Source organism: Microcaecilia unicolor, chromosome 10, assembly GCF_901765095.1.
Source record: "Microcaecilia unicolor chromosome 10, aMicUni1.1, whole genome shotgun sequence".
Taxonomy (NCBI): domain Eukaryota; kingdom Metazoa; phylum Chordata; class Amphibia; order Gymnophiona; family Siphonopidae; genus Microcaecilia; species Microcaecilia unicolor.
Window position 1 is genome coordinate 197,147,545 of NC_044040.1, and position 20,549 is coordinate 197,168,093.

At 42.3% G+C, this 20,549-nt stretch overlaps 1 protein-coding gene across 3 annotated transcripts in view; it reads right to left on the reverse strand.

The window, feature by feature from the left end:
- Nucleotides 1-20,549, reverse strand: part of TNIK (TRAF2 and NCK interacting kinase) — a 450,083-nt gene that overhangs the window by 154,871 nt on the left and 274,663 nt on the right. For all 3 annotated transcript variants that reach the window (XM_030217217.1, XM_030217218.1, XM_030217216.1), the window contains exon 8: nt 2,260-2,314. In XM_030217217.1, the coding sequence (XP_030073077.1) occupies nt 2,260-2,314 (55 nt within the window). The remainder of the gene's footprint in view (nt 1-2,259; nt 2,315-20,549) is intronic.

The window sequence follows — 20,549 nt, forward strand, 5'->3', positions numbered from 1 at the left end:
GGAATGCATGTCAGGTGCAGATCTCTAGTATTCAGTAACACTACGTGCATCTTTAGTGGATGCCCCTGACCTGCCCATGGCCACACCCCCTTTTGAGTTGCACGCTATAAGATCTACGCGCAGATCTTTATAGAATAGCACATAGCAAAAGGAGCACAAATCCAAATTGTTGCCAATTATTTGCGCTAATTGGCTCATTAGCCAATTTAGTTGCATACTCATCTCAGGGCAGAATGCAATTTTGGCACGTAAATTTGCACGCTATTTATAGAATCTAGCGGAATATGTATAGCAATGCAGCATTTGTGAAAAAAAAGAACTGGATGTTTGAATTTTTTTTTTTTTTTTTGCAATCTCATTCACTGGTCTCCTTTCATCAACTATTGATTTCAGCAACCAGCTGGTGTCCTATCAGAAACTTTGTTAGTATTATCCTGATAATCAGCATAGGGAAAAAAAAACCCTTAGGGGGTCCTTTTACTAAGGTGCGCCGAAAAGTGGCCTGCGCTGGTGTAGACGCGTGTATTGGACACGCGCAGGTCCATTTTTCAGCATATCTGCAAAAAAGGCCTTTTTTGGGGGGGCCAAAAATGGATGTGCAGCAAAATAAAAATTGGTGCGCGTCCATTTTGGCCTCAAGACCTTACCGCCACCCATTGACCTATTGGTAAGGTCTCACACATTGTTCAGGTGGTAATGGTCTTCATGCGACAATGCCATTTCGGTGCATGTGGAGGGGCATAATCGAACGGGGACGATCAACTCTAAGGGCGCCCATCTCTAAGGACGTCCCGGCAAAGGGGCGGGGAAACCGCTATTATCGAAACAAGATGGGCGTCCATCTTTCATTTCGATAATACGGTCGGGGACGCCCAAATCTCAACATTTAGGTTGACCTTAGAGATGGTCGACCTAAATGTTGAGATGGGCGACCTTAGAGATGGTTGTCCCCGGTTTTCGGTGATAATGGAAACAGAGGATGCCCATCTCAAAAACGACCAAATCCAAGCCATCTGGTCGTGGGAGGAGCCAGCATTCGTAGTGCACTGGTCCCCCTCACAAGCCAGGACACCAACCGGGCACCCTAGGGGGCACTGCAGTGGACTTCACAAATTGCTCCCAGGTGCATAGCTCCCTTACCTTCGGTGCTGAGCCCCCCAACCCCCCCCCCAAAAAAAACCCCACTACCCACAACTGTACACAACTACCATAGCCCTAAGGGGTGAAGGGGAGCACCTACATGTGGGTACAGTGGGTTTGTGGTGGGTTTTGAAGGGCTCACATTTACCACCACAAGAGTAACAGGTAGGGAGGGGATGGGCCTGGGTCTGCCTGCCTGAAGTGCACTGCACCCACTAAAACTGCTCCAGGGACCTGCATACTGCTGTCACGGAGCTGGGTATGACATTTGAGGCTGGCAAAAAAAAAAATTAAATTTTTATTTTTAGGGTGGGAGGGGGTTGATGACCACTGGGGGAGTAAGGGGAGGTCATCCCCGATTCCCTCCGGTGGTCATCTGGTCAGTTTAGGCACCTTTTTGAGGCTTGGTCGTGAAAAAAAAATGGACCAAGTTAAGTCGACCAAATGCTTGTCAGGGACGCCCTTCTTTTTTCCATTATCGGCCAAGGACGCCCATCTCTTAAGCATGCCCCAGTCCCGCTTTCGTTATGCTTCCGCCACGCCCCCGTGAACTTTGGTCGTCCCTGCGACGGACTGCAGTTGAGGACGCCCAAAATCGGCTTTCGATTATGCCGATTTGGGTGACCCTGAGAAAAGGACGCACATCTCCCAATTTGTGTCGGAAGATGGGCACCCTTCTCTTTTGAAAATGCCCGTTAGTGGACGCGCGTAAAAAATGAAATTACCACCCAGGCCATGTGGTAGCCAGGCAGTAGTTCAAAACTGACGTGTGTAGGAAGCGCACAGGTGGCTACGTGGCTTAGTAAAAGGGCCCCTTTAACTGATTAGGCAAGTAGGCAATTATGTTCAAAGCCCAATTCCTTGATCGCAGTAAAATGCACATAACCTTACTCTGCAATATTATGTCATTCAATAAAAACATACATTTTAAAGAGGAGAAAATAAAGGCAAAGGAGAACTAGGGGATAAAATTGACTCAAGGAACTGAGAAAAGTTTACCAGCATTCCTAAACATCTCAGACAGGACTTTCAACATATCAACTGGATGCTCTTGGCAGCCTTTCTGTATTAGTTGCAATGCAAATACAACATTTCAAACCAGTGCAAAATTCCACTTACGGGGAGCACCTTCTGCCATTTCGATGGCTGTTATTCCCAACGACCACAAGTCACTCTGGAAAACAAGAACAGAAATTCATTAGTCTTGCCACAGCCAGTGCTCTCGGGGGACTGACTGCTTGTGGTTAAACATACTGGGCGTAGTCATCATCATCATCATTTTTATATTTATTATACCCTCGTCTTCTCCCAGTGAGTTGAAAGTCTAATTACAACTGAGTCAATCAACAAAATAAAAACCACGCAATAACCTAATATATAACAAAACATAAAATCAAGAGAAACATATAAACTACTGTTCAATGCTTTAAACTCAAAATATAATGCAAGAAAAATAGATTAAATGCATACATTGAGCCTGCCATCAGTGGGAAAGCGCGGGGTACAAATGTAACAAAAATAAAAATAAATAAATAAATATGTTCTAGCACTGGTGCAGATTCTGCAAGTACTTTATAAAATACTAGTAAAAGAGGCCCGTTTCTGGAGCAAATGAAACGGGCGCTAGCAAGGTTTTCCTCCCCAACACCCCCCCCCTTCTCCCTCCCTCCCTACCTACCTACCGACCCCTTCGTCATTCTGACACCATTGCTCTGCACCTCCTGAACGCACCATATGCCCGACCCCTTTGTCATTCTGACGCCATTGCTCCGCACCTCCTGAACGCACCGTACGCCATTGCTCCGCCCTCGGTGTGTGACGCCATTGCTCCGCCCTCAATGTCATCACGTTTGACGCAAGGGCAGGACCCCGAGACTTGGCAATTTCGGTGGCTTCACCACCACGAACCCTTCGAACCCGTCTTGAAGGAAGTGATGGAAGTGATGTCAGTGTCTTCAGAACATTGAGGGTGAGTTTTATTATATAAGATAGGCTGCTAGCAGTTTGCTCTGATTATTGGGCCTGGAACGCTGTCCACAGAGATTCATGCTTTTTTCTTCTATGGGTAGTTTTTACAACCAAAACACCAGACGTAGGGACCAAAAAAAACCCATTATGTTTTGGGCTTAATGTGGTAGAATGCAGGATTTGGCAGAATGCAGGATTTTAACAAGTGGAAAACCCAAAATTAGCAGTTGCATCGAGAAGGGGCAAGTTATGTGAGTTGTTAAACTGTTTTAAATAGCAATAAAAAGAACTGAATCTAAGAAAAGACAGTCTCACTATTGTTTTTATTGCAGGTCATGCTTAGTAAAACATGCCAGCCAGCTAACACTTCCATATCCATTCTCTGTCCGTACCACACCCTGACAGAAAAATTCAGCAATGCACGTTGTAAGACATGGAGAGAGGCAAACTACTGCAAATCCCCTTAATGTGCTCACACAGTAGCCTGTTTCTGGGCGTTAACCACATGTTAAGTGCTTAAAGTCCTTTGGTAGAAGGACCCTCCTATGCAGACTTATAAGTGTTGTTGACGCTATGTTTGTGAATGCCCCCACACAATGTATGTTGTAGAACAATGTATGTAATTCAAATCTCATGATGTGGGCGACTTTCAAACAGTCCATTTCCACGTGTAAAAATGTTGCTTTACCCACGGAGATAGCTCTGAAAATACTCTTCATAGTTTTTCTGTCTCCAAACTGGAAAGTATTGAAGGGTCCTTTCACTAAGGTGTGCTGAAAAATGGCCTGCGGTAGTGTAGGCGTGTGTTTCGGGCACGAGCAGATCCATTTTTCAGCACGCCTGCAAAAAAAAAAAAAAAATGCATTTTTTAAAAAAATGTTTGCCAAAAATGGAGGTGCGACAAAATCAAAATCGACACGCATCCGTTTTGGGCCTGAGACCTTACCGCCAGCCATTGACGTAACAGTAAAGTCTCGTGCAGTAACCGGGAGGTAATGACCTACGCGCATCAAATGCCACTTGGCACGCATCCGATATGCACGTCCGAAAATAAAAATTATTTTCTTCGTATGCGCGTTATCAGACATGCGCCAAAAATGAAATTACCGCAAATTCCAAATCCAAACATGGAAAAACAGATGACCATCTAGTCAAGGACTGACCCAATCACCGTCTTGAGAGAGAATGGGCTTCATTCAGTTATAGCTCATTACTCATGGCTGAGATCTGCCAAATTCAACAGCTGACGGATTATAAGATTCTAACCACATGGAAGAACAAGAGAAACCAGTACTTTAAATCAATTCTTCAAACTATAATATAACCTAGTCATTCTAGTTGCTCCTGTTCCTACCATTTATTCGCATAACGAGTCAGGACTATCTCCACCAGGCAATGTCTGTATTCTTGTGTGGAAAGTGTCAAGAATCTAAGGATAGATGATTATTAGCTCAGTATCAGAAAGTTAATCACAATCACTGGGTTATAATTATTCTGAAATATCTTTAGAAATTTCTAAATAAAGACCAGTAAATTGTTTGCTAGGCGAAGGACAGCCCTGTTGAGAAGTTCCAACAACAGTAGCAATTTACTGTGCCAGGATGTGTACATTCTTGCATTCTGAGGCAAGTACATAATCACTGCAAAACACTTTCACACTCTGGCCAAGATTGGTTTGTTGGCAAGCTGAATAATATTTGCAGAACGTTCCTGCAGTGTAACTTTGCAACCAAAGGATTAGGCCAATCAAAGACCGAGGACATGAAATAAACATGTTCTAACAACTATCCTCTACCATTAAATAAACTTGGTTGGCAGTCGAAAAGCTCACGCTTCTGAAGCTTCTCTTTTTGGAAGTTACACAACAGTCATTTCAGTTTAACTGACTCTGCATCAGCTGGGTTGAAATGCAATCTGTGGGTGGAATGCTAAAACATAACACTGCCCACCAGCAGCAAAAAAGTACTTGAACATCTGTTTTCATCCTGATTGGCTTTCTAACCCCTCCTCCTGACCCCCCAACAGATCCTATCAGGTAGCTGTTCACTCTTACAGGATTTCTGGTAGGCACAGAAAACCTGGCAACCCCCCCCCCCCCCCCCCCCCCCCCCCAGATACTCAGAAAGACCATTTAAACATACAAAGACGGCACTTCAACATAGCCGCCTACATTGCATTTCCAAGCCAAAAAAATAAAAAAAACATAAAGGTAACAATGTTTTTCATACATGCGTAGTATGCAAGTGCCTTTAATTTGATTTAAAAATGTATTATTGACTGAACAAGAGTGTTGTAAGTTGCCATATGGAGCAGCCAGTTTCTGTACCCTGGGCAGTTGGCGCTAGGAAAGCCATGGAAGTACATAAGTATTATATATGGCGTCACAAAACAGCACTATTCTTCAATCTTATCATTTATAAAGATAAAGTGCTTATTCAGAGGAAAAAGCCTCTAGAAGCCTCCAGTAAATACTTTCATAATTTCAATTTTGTATTTTACTTCGGAGAGCTGGGCTTCGTCATCATTGGCTTTCAAAAAACCTCTTTTAATTCGTTTTATTCTTTTATAGTTCTTTAGACTATCGTTTCTTCTTATAGTTACAAGAACTAGCACCAATACTTTTCTAATTAGCTACTTAGCTTTGAGCAGAGTCGATCGTTCGTATCTACTGCTAATCTGGTCGAACCCCGACCTACGATGGCCGTCGTTTCGAAAGACCTGCTTCAGGGTACGGTGGTTCGTTATATCTCCGCTAAGCTTAGCTGTCTCTTCTCCAAGCTGAAGAGCCCTAGATGCTTCAGCCTTTCCTCATAGGGAAGTCGCCCCATCCCCTTTATCATTTTCGTCGCCCTTTTCTGTACCTTTTCTAATTCCACTATATCTTTTTTGAGATGCGTTGACCAGAACTGAACACAATATTCAAGGTGCGGTCGCACCATGGACCGATAGAAAGGCCTTATAACGTCTTTACTTTTGTTTTCCATTCCTTTCCTAATAATACCTAAAATTCCATTTGCATTCTTAGCCGCCACAGCACACTGAGCAGAGAATTTCAACATATCATGAACGACGCCGAGAAGAATGGAAGGAGTTACAGTTATTGTGTGGTGGTGATACCCACTGGCAGGGGTGGACTGAGAGTACTCTGGACTCCCGGGCACCGAGAGTACTCTGGCCCCCCCACCCCACTGTGCTGCTGCCATGCTGCTGCTGCAGCCGACACCAGTGCCCCCACCACCATGTTGCCACCGTCTTCCACCTACTTTGAAGTGCCCTGGTGGTCTAGTGGCTGTGGCTTCTTTGAGGGCAGGAAAGAAATCCCCTCTTTCCTGCCCACCCGCTGCCGCTACTTTGTCTACCCAGCATGGCGCCATGTTTAGAAAATGGCTGCCAAGACTTCCCGCAGTGAGACTCTACTGCGGGAGTCTCGTAGCCATTTTTAAAACACAGCAGTGCCACCAGGGAGAATAGCGGTAGTGGCCACTAGGCCACCAGGGCCCCGGAGGGGCTGTAGGGTGCAGCAGCAGGAAACCGGGCAGAGACTCTGGGCACCCTAGAGCCTCTGTGCCCTTGGGCACTGCCCAGTTGCCCGAATGAAGTAAATTTAAAACGAATTGGAGAAAATATTTCTTCACTCAACGTGTAATTAAATTCTGGAATTCGTTGCCAGAGAACGTGCGGAGTTTAAAAAAAGGTTTGGACGGCTTCTTACAAAAAAAGTCCATAGACCGTTATTAAATGGATTTGGGGAGAATCCACTATTTCTGGGATTAGAAGTATAGAATGTTTTGTACTTTTTGGGGATTTTGCCAGGTATTTGTGACCTGGATTGGCCACTGTTGGAAACAGGATGCTGGGCATGATGGACCTTTGGTCTTTCCCAATATGGCAATACTTATGTACTTATGGTCAGTCCAACCCTGCCCACTGACCAGGCTTAGGATGCATACATCCCAAGTTTCAGATGGAGCCACAGTCTGTTGTCTCTGGACAAGTAATGCCACTGTGTTAGGTGGAAGGGATGACAAAAACACAAGACAGCCCTGGGCTGCCAATTCAGCATCTTGCGAGAGAAAGGGCTTCATTCAGTCAGCTCATTACTGATGGCTGAGATCTGCCAGATTCAACAGCTGAATGCTTATAAGAAGTCTCTAACCACATGCAAGAACAAGCGAAACCATTATTTTAAAAGAATATATTCTTCCAATTACAATACACCTAGTCATGCCGATTGCATCTGTCCTACCATTTATGTACCTCATAATTCAGGACTGATCAAGGTTCATAGCACGCAGCCCAAGAATCTAAGTGAAAGAAACCCAAAGGAGAAGGCAAAAACCGCCGTGTCAATAAAAATACAAAGTGAAAACTTTGCAAAAGAAGCTTAAACATTTTTCAGACTGGGACGTCAGTATTAAACCCTCCAATGGATTCACCCAACTGTGACTCACAACCGTGCCTGACCCTGACGTGAGATATCTGTTCTCTCTGCTGCACTACTTTCCATACAAATAAATTTCCTTCCAGAACGCAGTTTCACATTTCTGCCCACAGAGCTCTTTCTTTTGCTTCACGAAATGGAATAGCTCGAGACACAATATGTGTTGTGACAGTTTATATGTGAAACCAAGTGCTCCAGGCTCACAGGTATATTTGCAGCTGCTCTTCATCTGCCAGCTGTATATTGCATTTTGCAAAACTTATGAGTGAACCCCAACTTTCCCCCGGATTCTGTATAGGTTGTCCAAATTTGGCCACAGATCCGCATGTAAACTAATTAATGCTAACAATAACTGGAGTTATGTGCAAATCTGCCCTTCGCCATATTCTATAACGTGCGTGCCCAAATTTCAAAGAGCGCAATTCCAAAGGGGATGTGTTTATAGGAGAGGCATGGGTGGGTCGGGGAGTTCCCAGAAATTAGGCACAATGTTAAAAGAATACCTGGATTTACGTAACTCACTGCTATCTACTGGATATACAAGCTGAAAACCATCAGTCCCCTTAGGTCTGAACGAAAATATCGAATGGAACACAATCATTTGAATTGAACATGTTTAAATGGGCATCATTTAAGTAGTTCGATAATTAGTTTAATGTTTCAGTACTTTATAGACCCGTTGCTCAGGCATTTTTAAACAACAGGAATTGACATGAGGTGGATGTCTCTTGAAGTATTCGGTTAATACTGGCTGAATAACATTTCAATCAATGATTAATAACCCCGGTTATCTTGCAGTGACGTCAAGAGCATCACTTCCGGTTTATACCACGAGAGGGGCGCCTTCAAAAGCTGCAGGAGTGCCAAGAAGGAACATCGAAAAAAACCCTTTGTGGTCGAGAGAAGAGGCTTCACACCAAGTTTGTAGATGGTCTTAACCCAAGTCCCTGAGGAAAGACTTTTTGAAACCCGCGGTGTCGGGCGTTTCTAGGGGAAGCCAATTAATTGGTCAAAGATAGCGATCTTATGGAGAGTGAAGCAAAATTCAAAAAAACGTTTTAAACATAAGTTCACGTTTTGATTTCTTTATGTGGAATTGGAGCACTATTGAAATAGGTAATAGCACATACACAAAATTAAGAGCAGCCCGATGAAAGAGGTGCTATACCACTTGGCAAAGAAATGTATTGCCTGAAAAAAGTGTTTTTTGCTGAGGGCTCTCTTTAAAATATATATATATATATATATATAAAGAAAAAAAGATAAAAGTAATTAGTAGAAATTGTTAAGTACCATTTTCATGTACAGAACAGAAGCATTTGGGTTTGTACCTATGTAGAAACTATTAGTCTTGGTTCTAGTCTTCTACTACTACTTATCATTTCTATAGCGCTACTAGACGTACGCAGCGCTGTACACTTGAACATGAAGAGACAGTCCCTGCTCAACAGAGCTTACAATCTAATTAGGACAGATAAACAGGACAAACAAGAGATAAGGGAATATTAAAGTGAGGATGATAACATAAGGGTTCTGAATAAGTGAATAAGGGTTAGGAGTTAAAAGCAGCATCAAAAAGGTGGGCTTTTAGCTTAGATTTGAAGACGGTCAGAGATGGAGCTTGACGTACCGGCTCAGGAAGTCTACTCCAGGCATATGGTGCAGCAAGATAAAAGGAACGGAGTCTGGAGTTAGCAGTGGAGGAGAAGGGTGCAGATAAGAGAGAGAGATTTACCCAGTGAACAGAGTTCCCGGGGAGGAATGTAGGGAGAGATGAGAGTGGAGAGGTACTGAGGAGCTGCAGAGTGAATGTATTTATAGGTCAATAAGAGGAGTTTGAGCTGTATGTGGAAACAGATAGGAAGCCAGTGAAGTGACTTGAGGAGAGGGCAACTGTCAACTGGGCGTCAGCATTTACACCAGTCTTTGAAGGTATATATATTGGGGGGGGGAGGGGGGGGGGGTTGCCAGTCGTCTTATTCTTTGTACACACATGCTTATGTGAAAGATTTGTGGAAGATTTTATTTTCAAGTCTGTTGGACTATCACTCTATTTGCAACTGTGTGATTTGATTTTATTTATTTAATTTTTGCAGGTTTGTTTCTTTTCAAAATACCCCTGACAAAGACTGTATTGGTCGAAACACAGCCCGTGTTGGGTCATTTAATCAGCTATTTCTTTTGAAAATAAACCTTGGTCATCCTGGACATTTTGATTGGCTATTTCCACTTCTTTGGTTTTGATTTGTGAGTTGTGTGTATGTAAGTACATAAGTATTGCCATACTGGGACAGATCAAAGGTCCATCAAGCCCAGCATCTTGTTTCCAACAGTGGCCAATCCAGGTCACAAGTACCTGACAAGATCCCAAAAAAGTACATTTTATGCTGCTTATCCTAGAAATAAGAAGTGGATTTTCCCCGTCCATTTTGATAATGGTATATGGACTTTTCCTTTAGGAAGTACATAAGTACATAAGCATCACCATGCTGGGACAGACCAAGGATCCATCGAACCCAGCACCCTGTCACCAAAGGCGGCCAAAAGAACAAGCAATTTGTCCTGCTCATCCTAGAAATACTGTATTCCCTCAATACGTTCTAATACATGCTTATTAAATGTTTCATTAGTATTATGCTGACATCGCATTATATCTCTGTTATTTGAACTTCAGTGCTGTTAAATGTGTACATTTTTTTAATATTATTTCATAGTAGTCTTATTATTAGGTTTTAATTTGTTGTTCTCAAGTTTACCTCTGGTCATTTTTGCTATCGTTATGTTGTTAACAAATTGTAAGTTTAAGCTGTACACCACCTTGGGTGAATCTTTTCATAAAGGTGGTTAATAAATCCCAATAAATACATAAAATAAAGGTATCAAAGTTTTAATGGTCTTCTCTGAGTAGATCCTACATCTTTCACACCTCTTTGCAGATTGAACACTTGGTAAAGTCCTTAACTCCTCAGTACTGTGCCTTTAGTAATCCTGCCTGTAGTCTCTCTCTGCTGTTTAACTCCTGATCATAGGTTAAGCCCTGTACGTCACTCCTCTCACTCTTTTAGTAAGCTAACGGGTCTCCTGTGCCTCAACCATTCTTCTCTCCACTTTCTCTCTCTCTTGTGGCTCTGTATTGCCCAGCACAACCCTTCTCTTATGTTTAAATCTGTTTATTGACTTAAAGCACAGAAAATACACGCAGATTGTTGCAACAAAAGAACAATAACAGTAAAACCAACAACTGTCACTGCAGCAAACGTCAATTAGTTTTTCATTTTTATCCCCAATCAGCCCTCCTTCTCCCCCCCCACCTGACTTCTTCCCCCCCCTACCCTCATCTTATCTATCCCCCAACCAAAATGTATGTAACTGAGAATTCTCCATGTGCCTGCTATTCAACATTCATTGTAATTATTCCCTTCCCCACCCTCCCACTCCCCACTGAACTCCCTCTACCCTTGGAATCATTAGGAGTTGCACAACCTAATATTGCGTGGTCCGTCTCTCCAGTTTATCCATGCGTTCTGGTAGATTATACACCATGGAAACATCAGTCCCTGCCACTATATAGCTACGGCTAGGGTTCCATGTGAAAAATATTGTTAATCGAATGAGAGGTTGTTGTCCCTTATCACCTCCCATTCTCCTATTAAGCCCTGTGCTTGGATCCACCACATACCCAATAAGGCCCCAATGACACAACCCTTCTCTTAAATCAGGGAGGTCAAGCAGCACCCAAGAGTTGAGCCCTACCTCCTCTCTCTCTCTTAAGGTCTCGGCACTCACCAACTCCACTACTCCCAGCATCCACATCCTTTCCCAACAAGGGCTGTAGGCCACTAGCAACTTCAGAGGATCAGGGTCAGATCTCCCTGATGCTCTTCTTCCTCTTCCCTCTTGCGCTTTGTGCCTCGGGGGGACAGCTGTGGATCAGACTGGCAACCCCCTGAGCGTTCTTTCTCCTTAGCCAAGGCTCATGTGGGCCCTAAAGTAAGATAACCAATCTACTGTAGCTCTACTTGGCCCTAGTTGTAGGCCCCTCTAGGAGATGAAGACACGGGCTCCTCCCTGAACTCAGTTTTATGCTTCCCTCCAAAAAGTCAGATTTGGTGACTTTCCCAGAAGGAAACAAATGTGTATGTGTGTTTTTTTTTAATGATTTGGAATAGCTTTATTCAACATATGACACCAAAGGGAGAAGTCTAGTTTTGAATTCTTTATAACCTAATTGGATCAGGGATCTAGTAGCCCCTCACATTTTGATTTCATTCCCCTTATATTTACTGGTACCTTTTGCTCCTCTATCACTATTCCCAGATACCATAAGAAACCAGGTTGATGGTGACAGTAGATTCATAGTTTCCATTATCTCTGTTAGGAGGGTTTGGGGGGGGTGAGGGTGAAGGGAGGGGGGATTTATCATCATAGCTCTTTATTGGTATTGGATTTTACATGTTCAGAACTATGAAAGCTAATATAAGGAAAGGGAAGGAAGGAAGGATGCGGGGCAGTGGCGTACCAAGGGGGGGGGGGCGGTGGGGGCAGTCCGCCCCGGGTGCATGCCGCTGGGGGGGGGGGGGGGTGCCGCGCGCCTGTCGGCTCATCGTTTTCATGCTCCCTTTGCCCCAGAACAGGTTACTTCCTGTTCCGGGGCAGAGGGAGCATGAAACGAAGAACCCCCCCCCCCCCCCAGCGGCATGCACACGAGGGGGGTTCTTTCGCCGGGGGATCGGTGGTTCTTTCGCTGGGGGGGAGGGGCGTCGCGTTGTTCCGGGGGGGGGGGGGGGGGTGCTGCACCCGGGGGCGGGGCGCATCGGCGATCCGCCCCGGGTGTCAGCCCCCCTAGGAACGCCACTGATGCGGGGCATACCTTTACTTGGGAAAATGTTGAACAGTAAGGACATTTGTTTACCTGTCTGTTCATTTTTTCATTTGGTTCAATAAAAAATGTTTATAAGTACAAATTCAGATTTGCTTGACATCTCTCTGGAGCATCAGCCCAAAATGTTTATGCCACTGCACAGGAAAGCGCATTTCGGCAGTGTGTTACCCACGGAACAAGCAGTGCGTAAATTTGGCTGATGCTCTGCATCCATGGAGCATCCCTTTAAATATGTTGATCAGTGTGCACAGTCATAATATATTCCTCCCGACATATCATCATGAGCACATAGGTACCAATCAGCCTTATTCCAATTCATCACTATAAAGCAGAAGTGAGAAATACCTTGGGTGGACGTTTTAAGTTTGCAGTGCCATGATGGAATGCTGTTTTAAATACTGAAAGGATTCTTTCAGCTACCATCGGTGTGAAAGAGAAAAAAAAAAGTGTCTTCAAGTGTCCATATGTACAACTGACTTCTTACAGAACCCATCACACGGGAGACTGGGGAAAGGGGATGGGATTTGATGTACCACCTTTTTGTGGTTACAGTCAAAGCAGTTTACATATTATATACAGGTACTTATTTTGTACCTGGGACAATAGAGGGTTAAGTGACTTGCCCAGAGTTCCACACATCTCACAAATCAAAACGAAAGAAGTGGAAATAGCCAACCAAAATGTCCAGGATGACCAAGGTTTATTTTCAAAAGAAATAGCTGATAAAGAGGGACATAATCGAACGGGGGCACCCATCTATAAGGCCCCCTATCTCTAATCACGGCCCCGTAAAGCGACAATAGAGGGTTAAGTGACTTGCCCAGAGTCAGAAGAAGCTGCAGTAGGAATCGAACCCGGTTCCCTTAGTTCTCAGGCCACTGCACTAACCACTAGACTACTCTTCCACTCTAGTAGAGCTCAACTCCATACTAGTAGAACTAGGTATCAATTAATAATCCAGTACTAGCTGTACTAACAAGAGAACACAGGAGACAGTTTACCCCCAGATTCTATATAAAGTAACCAGAATTGTGTAAGCAAATCAGGTCGTATTCTGATTTGCGTGCACAACTTATCTTAACAAGCCAATTAGTGCTGACAATTGCAACTTCACAGCAATTACTGATACTAATTGGCATTAATTAGAATTTACGCACAGAACTTGCTAAGCACAATCTGTAAAGCTCTGCGTGTAAATTCTAAGACAAAGAACCGAAAAGGGGGCATAGCCATGGGAGCGGAATGGGCGGGTCATAGGCATTTCTAAAATCTATGCACGCTGATACAGAATACACCCGCTCCGCGCCTAACTTAGTTACCGGCACGTACACCAAGTTTTACTTGGCGTAAATACCTGTGACTAAATTTACATAAGTACATAAGTATTGCCATACTGGGAAAGACCAAAGGTCCATCGAGCCCAGCATCCTGTTTCCAACAGTGGCCAATCCAGGTCACAAATACCCGGCAAGATTCCAAAAATGTACAAAACATTTTATACTGCTTTTCCCAGAAATAGTGGATTTTCCCCAAGTCCATTTAATAACGGTCTATGGTCTTTTCTTTTAGGAAACCGTCCAAACCTTTTTAAAACTCCGCTAAGCTAACCGCCTTTACCACATTCTCTGGCAACGAATTCCAGAGTTTAACTACACGTTGAGTGAAGAAACATGTTCTCCGATTCATTTTAAATTTACTACATTGTAGCTTCATCGCATGCCCCCTAGTCCTAGTATTTTTGGAAAGCATGAACAGACGCTTCACATCCACCCGTTCAACTCCACTCATTTTATAGACCTCCCCTCAGCCGCCTTTTCTCCAAGCTGAAGAGCCCTAGCCGTTTTAGCCTTTCCTCATAGGGAAGTCGTCCCAGCCCCTTTATCATTTTCGTCGCCCTTCTCTGCACCTTTTCTAATTCCACTATATCTTTTTTGAGATGCGGCGACCAGAATTGAACACAATATTCGAGGTGCGGTCGCACTATGGAGCGATACAAAGGCATTATAACATCCTCATTTTTGTTTTCCGTTCCTTTCCTATTAATACCTAAAGTTCTATTTGCTTTCTTGGCCGCAGCAGCAGCACACTGAGCAGAAGGTTTCAACGTATCATCAACGACGACACCTAGATCCCTTTCTTGGTCCGTGACTCCTAACGTGAAACCTAGCATTTTAGTTGTGTGGACAGGTGCTAGGCATATTCTTTAAACTGTGCCTACCTTTAGGCATAGTTTATAGAGTACGGCTAGGTGTATTTCTTTTCGGCGCCAATTTTTACGGCACCATATATAGAATCTGGTTCTTAGCGTCTGTTTGAGGGAGCCCTCCGACCCCTAGCCTGGCAGAGATTTGAGCTTGAGTAAAGCATCTCTCTTTTCCTCAGTACATATGAAGTTCAACATTACCTAAAGGCGACCTATGAACTGACCAACTTCCATAAACTACTAAAGACCCATCTCTTCGACAAGATATACCACAAAGATCAAATCATGTGAAACTCAATACATATATCCAGAAATGTTAATAATGCCTTCTATTATATTACTAGCATGCATTCCATTACCATGCAATCCAACATGCTTCTGTAACACCAAAATGTCTATTCTCTTATCATTGCCATTATCCATGATGTTTTGTAAGCCACATTGCGCCTGCAAAGAGGTGGGATAATGTGGGATACAAGTGCAATAAATAAATACCTTAACCACTCAGGTGGTCCAGTTTTTGCAACCTGCCTTCCCACTCTCTATCTACTTAGTCTGGCCTTTGCAGTAAGGTGTAGAGAAAAATCACGCTGGTGTAATATTTCTTTTTTTTTTATTAATACAAAAGGTTATTCTCCACTTAAATCAAGTGACCTTTAATCCTCATCCTCATGGTGATTGATTCAGTTATGAATCATCATTTATCATTGATGCAGGTTGACAGAATACAAACAATGACTTCCATAGTCTTATTAACAATGCTACCCAGATCTCACAAAATATAAACTTTAACTTTTTTGCATTTTTAAGAAAAAGTAGCAGGTTGACCAAATGGAGTACGAAGCCTATCCTCTTTAAGATTACATAAGTACGTAAGTATTGCCATACTGGGAAAGACCAAAGGTCCATCGAGCCCAGCATCCTGTTTCCAACAGTGGCCAATCCAGGTCACAAATACCTGGCAAGATCCTCAAAACGTACAAAACATTTTATACTGCTTATCCCAGAAATAGTGGATTTCCCCCAAGTCCATTTAATCACGGTCTATGGACTTTTCCTTTAGGAAGCCGTCCAAACCTTTTTTAAACTCCGCTAAGCTAACCGCCTTTACCACACTCTGGCAATGAAGTCCAGAGTTTAATTACACATTGAGTGAAGAAAAGTTTTCTCCGATTCGTTTTAAATTTACTACATGGTAGCTTCATCGCATGCCCCCTAGTCCTAATATTTTTGGAAAGCGTGAACAGACGCTTCACATCTACCCGTTCAACTCCACTCATTATTTTATAGACCTCTATCATATCTCCCCTCAGTCGCCTTTTCTCCAAGCTGAAGAGCCCTAAAACCGCTTTAGCCTTTCCTCATAAGGTCCTTTTCAAAAATAACTTTTACCCTTTCTGTACCTAAGAAAAACTGTTTACTGAATAGCTTTCATACTTAATCAAATGAAAGCGCATTCCTGCAAATATTGAGAAAGCTGAGTTTGTAAGCGTGCAAGGAAAATGCCTAATTTTATAAGAGGCACTTGGGAAAACAGGCTCTCAACAGCTCCTGGATATGAAACAAAAGAAGCTTCAAAAGAAGCAGATGATAGCTCCGAGGCAGGTAACAAAGGTCTGACTCAAACATCCAGTACCTGACTGCACTATAAAAAATCACTTTTGTGATAAGAGATTTCACAAGCACTGGATGTCCAACTTTGGTAAACTGAAGAATAAGATAGGCAAAGGGGCAGAAACTAACAGTATATACTGTAAGAAACATTCTGCATGGTTTCAGCTGGTAAAATACTGGCTAGTCAGGCCAAAACAAAAGATTTAAAAAAGAAAATCAAAATCCTGTAAAATCATTTTTTTTCACTGGGTGTTTAATGTAATTAAAGTCTCAGATTGTGATCAGTTGAACAGAAAAACTATTAGGGGCCCTTTTACTAAACCTTAGCGTGCATTAACAGACATTAATGCTCCCAAACAGACTTTGATATCCCCAACTATCAAGGAAAATTTGGGAGTAACTGAAGAGGCAATTCCTCCTTTTTCTCAAATATACTACTTGCCTTCAAAATTACAAACTCCTCCCAATAATCCACTTGACATTTCAGAGATTCTAGAAGCCTCAGACAGCGAATTGGTAACGCCATCAACTTTGCTTGCAACGGTGGCTTTAACACCGGATAAAAACTGGTTATTGAGATTGTTTTTTCCAGAACAGAGAGAAGAATTTCCTAGGATTGAGGATGTGCGTTTCCTGACGTTACCAAAGATACGCAGAAGAGACGACAAAGGTTCTTAATGATGAGGCCCGGGGTAACCCAAATGGGGGCAACCTTTTTCCTTAGATACCCCCGGCAAATGCGTTATTAAACATCAATCAAATAAATATGTTTTCTTCGATCCCATTCAGCTCTCAACCTTTTTAACATCTAAAGGAATTGCGACTGGAGAAAGATAATTACTCTTCAGTAGTAATGTTTTTTCCGGTATCATTATGGTACTCAGCTACAATGAATTCCTGATAAAAGTTATTGTTCTTATATTTGTTAATATCCCTATCTGTATATCTTGAATCCCGATATGAGGACTTGAGTATTAGTTGGTTTAAAAAAGGTCTGACATTAGAAACAGTTTGTTTCCTTTCCTAATATGTATGGATTGTAAACCAATTTACTTTTCTGAAACAAGTAGATTTTTTGCTTGTGATTATATAGTAAATTTAATAAATTAAACTAAAAAAAAAACCAGACATTAATGCATGAAAAATGTTGTGAATCCTATTTTATACCTATGGGTCATGTGCCACTTAGTGCATGCTAAGCTTTAGTAAAAGGTTCCCTTAGTTTGGTGCAGAAGGAATGGAAGAGATCCTGGAGCATTTCTGGCTAGCTGATGGAGTGGTATAAAAGCACCAATTATGGTACTTCAGGGGAGTGTTTGCAGTTTTTCCTCCAATTTTTTTATTGCATTACTTAAATTGCATACATGCATAGGAGCCAACTTTTCAAAATTATTGGGGGTGCTAACCCAATGGAAATAACCCCTCCCTGGACACATACAAGGAATTTTCTCAATATTGGGGGTGCTCAAGCACCCACAGCACCCACAGAGTCGGCTCCTATGCATACATGCATTAATTGCACACAAAGGGCCAGATTGTATATATGGTGCCAAAAAAATTGGCACTGCACAAAAATCACGCTTAGCGCTCTTCTATAAACCTTGCCTAACATTAATGCACGGATCTGCCCTACACCGTCTTCTATAATGTGCATGTCTAAATTTCATAGTGTGCAGCTCCAAAGGGGGTGTGGCCAGGGGAGGGGCTTGGGCGGGTTAGAGGAATTCCCAGAAAAATAAGGGCAGTGTTATAGAATATCTGCATTTGTGCACCTAACTGCCATTAGTCGGGCACAAGCATTTACACCAGACGTAAATGCTCTTGCTCAAAGCTGGATGTGAAATGCACATGTGACACAAAAAAAATTTGGTGCCGAAAAAAAGCGCTTAGTGGTATTCTATAAAAATTTGCCTAATGTTAGACACATTTAATAGAATTTGCGTAGTGGCCGTCCTTGCGACTAAAATTTAGGCGCAGCCATTTACGTCAACTAAAACCTGGTGTAAATGCCCACGTCTTATTTAGGTGTGGATCGGGCATATTCTGTTAATGTTGCGTGTAAATTTTACAAACACCCACGACACACCCATGTCTCTCCCATGGCCACGCCCCCTTTTGTGATCTGTACTTTAGAATTTACACGCACCACTTTACAGAATACACTTAGAAAGTTGTGCGCGTAAATTCTAATTAGGGCTAAGTAGTGCCGATAATTGCTCGCTACTGGTCAATTATCGGTGCTGATTAGCTTTTTAAACAATCAAGTTACGTGCATAAATCGGCTACACGTGCAGATTTGCGAGCATAACTTTAGTCGCCGTTTATAGAATCTGGGGAAACTGTCTCTGTGCTTGTAAGATCAGTTCTATATGTGCATAAAAACTATACAAAGTGAACCTAAATGTAACTCACCTTGAGCTACTACTGAAAAAAGGTGTGAGCAGAATCCAAGTAAATAAATGAATGAATGAATGAAATTGAGAAGCTAGGATCCCTCCAATACAAACATGTTCTGATCAGCTGGAGCACAGCACTAAAGTGGAACATGCTTCTTGCTCTAGTCACCAAAACAGAAAGAAGTTGAAAGGAAATGTGGGACAAAGTAGAATAAGATTTGAACGTCACATCTACAGACACAAAGATTTGGCTTCGTTCACCACAGCAAAAAGCTTTTTGTTATCTTGGAATGTGTAATTTAGAACAAGAACCTCAAAACAAACAGGAAACAGCCTCCACGAAAATAGTCCAACCAGGAAGGAGTAGAGGCTCGGTAATAGACACTCCACCACAAGAACTGATTTTTGAAGGATACTTTATTCAATACTAATACAGTAGGACCCGATGCTCTCAGACTGTGCTTGCTGCTTTATTTATTTATTTATTTATTTAACACATTTATACCCATTTTCCCACTAGTTGCAGGCTCAATGTGGCTTATACAATAACATGGGTAGGCTATAGTTCAATATAATATCATTAAACACTGTCGTAGTAAAAAAAAATTAATTGTAAACGTAACGTCTAAAACAACAAAGATAATAAAAGATAACGGAAAAACATTAAGGGTCCATAAATTTTGCTGAACAAATAAGAAAGAAACTAAGTAACGTCTGGATGGTACGCCTTCTTGGACAGGGTGGTCTTCAATAATTTCCTGAAGATTAAGTGATTCTGAGTTGATTTTATGAATTTAGGCAGTGCATTCCATAGCTGAATTCCTATGAAGGTGAAGCTTGATGCGTAGGTAGATTTGTATTTGACGCCATTGCAATCTGGATAATGTAACATCAAATAGGATCGGGAAAGACTGGAACTATCTGGGTGGTAGATCTATTAGGTTTAGCATGTATCCTGGAATATCACCATAAATGATCCTGTGAATCAAGGTGCAAATCTTAAAGGCAATACGTTCCTTGATGGGAAGCCAATGTAATTTTTCTCGAAGGGGCTTGGCAGATTCGAATTTAGATTTTCCAAGGATCAGTCTCGCTGCTGTATTCTGTGCGGTCTGAAGTTTCTTGATTAGTTGATCTTTGCAGCCTGCATAGATGCCGTTGCAGTAATCTAAATGGCTTAGTACCATTGATTGTACTCCTGAATCATTTAGATTTGGTTGAATATCATTGTGACCCCTGAAATAGGCGTTTCATCACACCGAAACACGGACCATATCAGGTCCTACTATTTTAGTATTGAATAAAGAATCCTTCAAGAATCAGTTCCTGTGGTGGAGTGTCTATTACCCAGCCTCTACTCCTTCCTAATTTAGAACAAAACAGAAGAGCAAGCGTAGCATGACCTGCCCTACAACTCAATAGCGACCTAAAGTGGGAATGTGGAAGGAGACCTTAAAAGGGGAAAACAAAAATCAGGAATACAAGCATGAAATCGTGCAAAAGATGTAACTGGTACTACGATGCCTTCTGGGTAGAGCTGCAGTTTGGTAAACCTCAGTCTTGGCAAACCCCTATATATCAGCAACCTCCCAGAGGTAGCAAAATCTCTTACAAATTATTCTCAATCGAGGCTACACCTCTCTAAGCAAAGCTGGAGCTAATTTGCATAGTAACTCGAACATTAGTTATAAAGTTCCATAAAAAGTTTGTTTTCTTTATCAGCACAGAAAGAATTCATTTACAAGGTAGGGAAGAGTCATTTTGCAGCAGGCTTTCATCAAACTCACATTCAACGCATTTGATATAAAACTGGAGCGTGCGGGTGTGAAAACATGAGTCACCTACAAAGTCATAAAAGATGAGTTTCTATAGAGTGGCTTTTGTAAAGAACACAGGTCCTTAGCC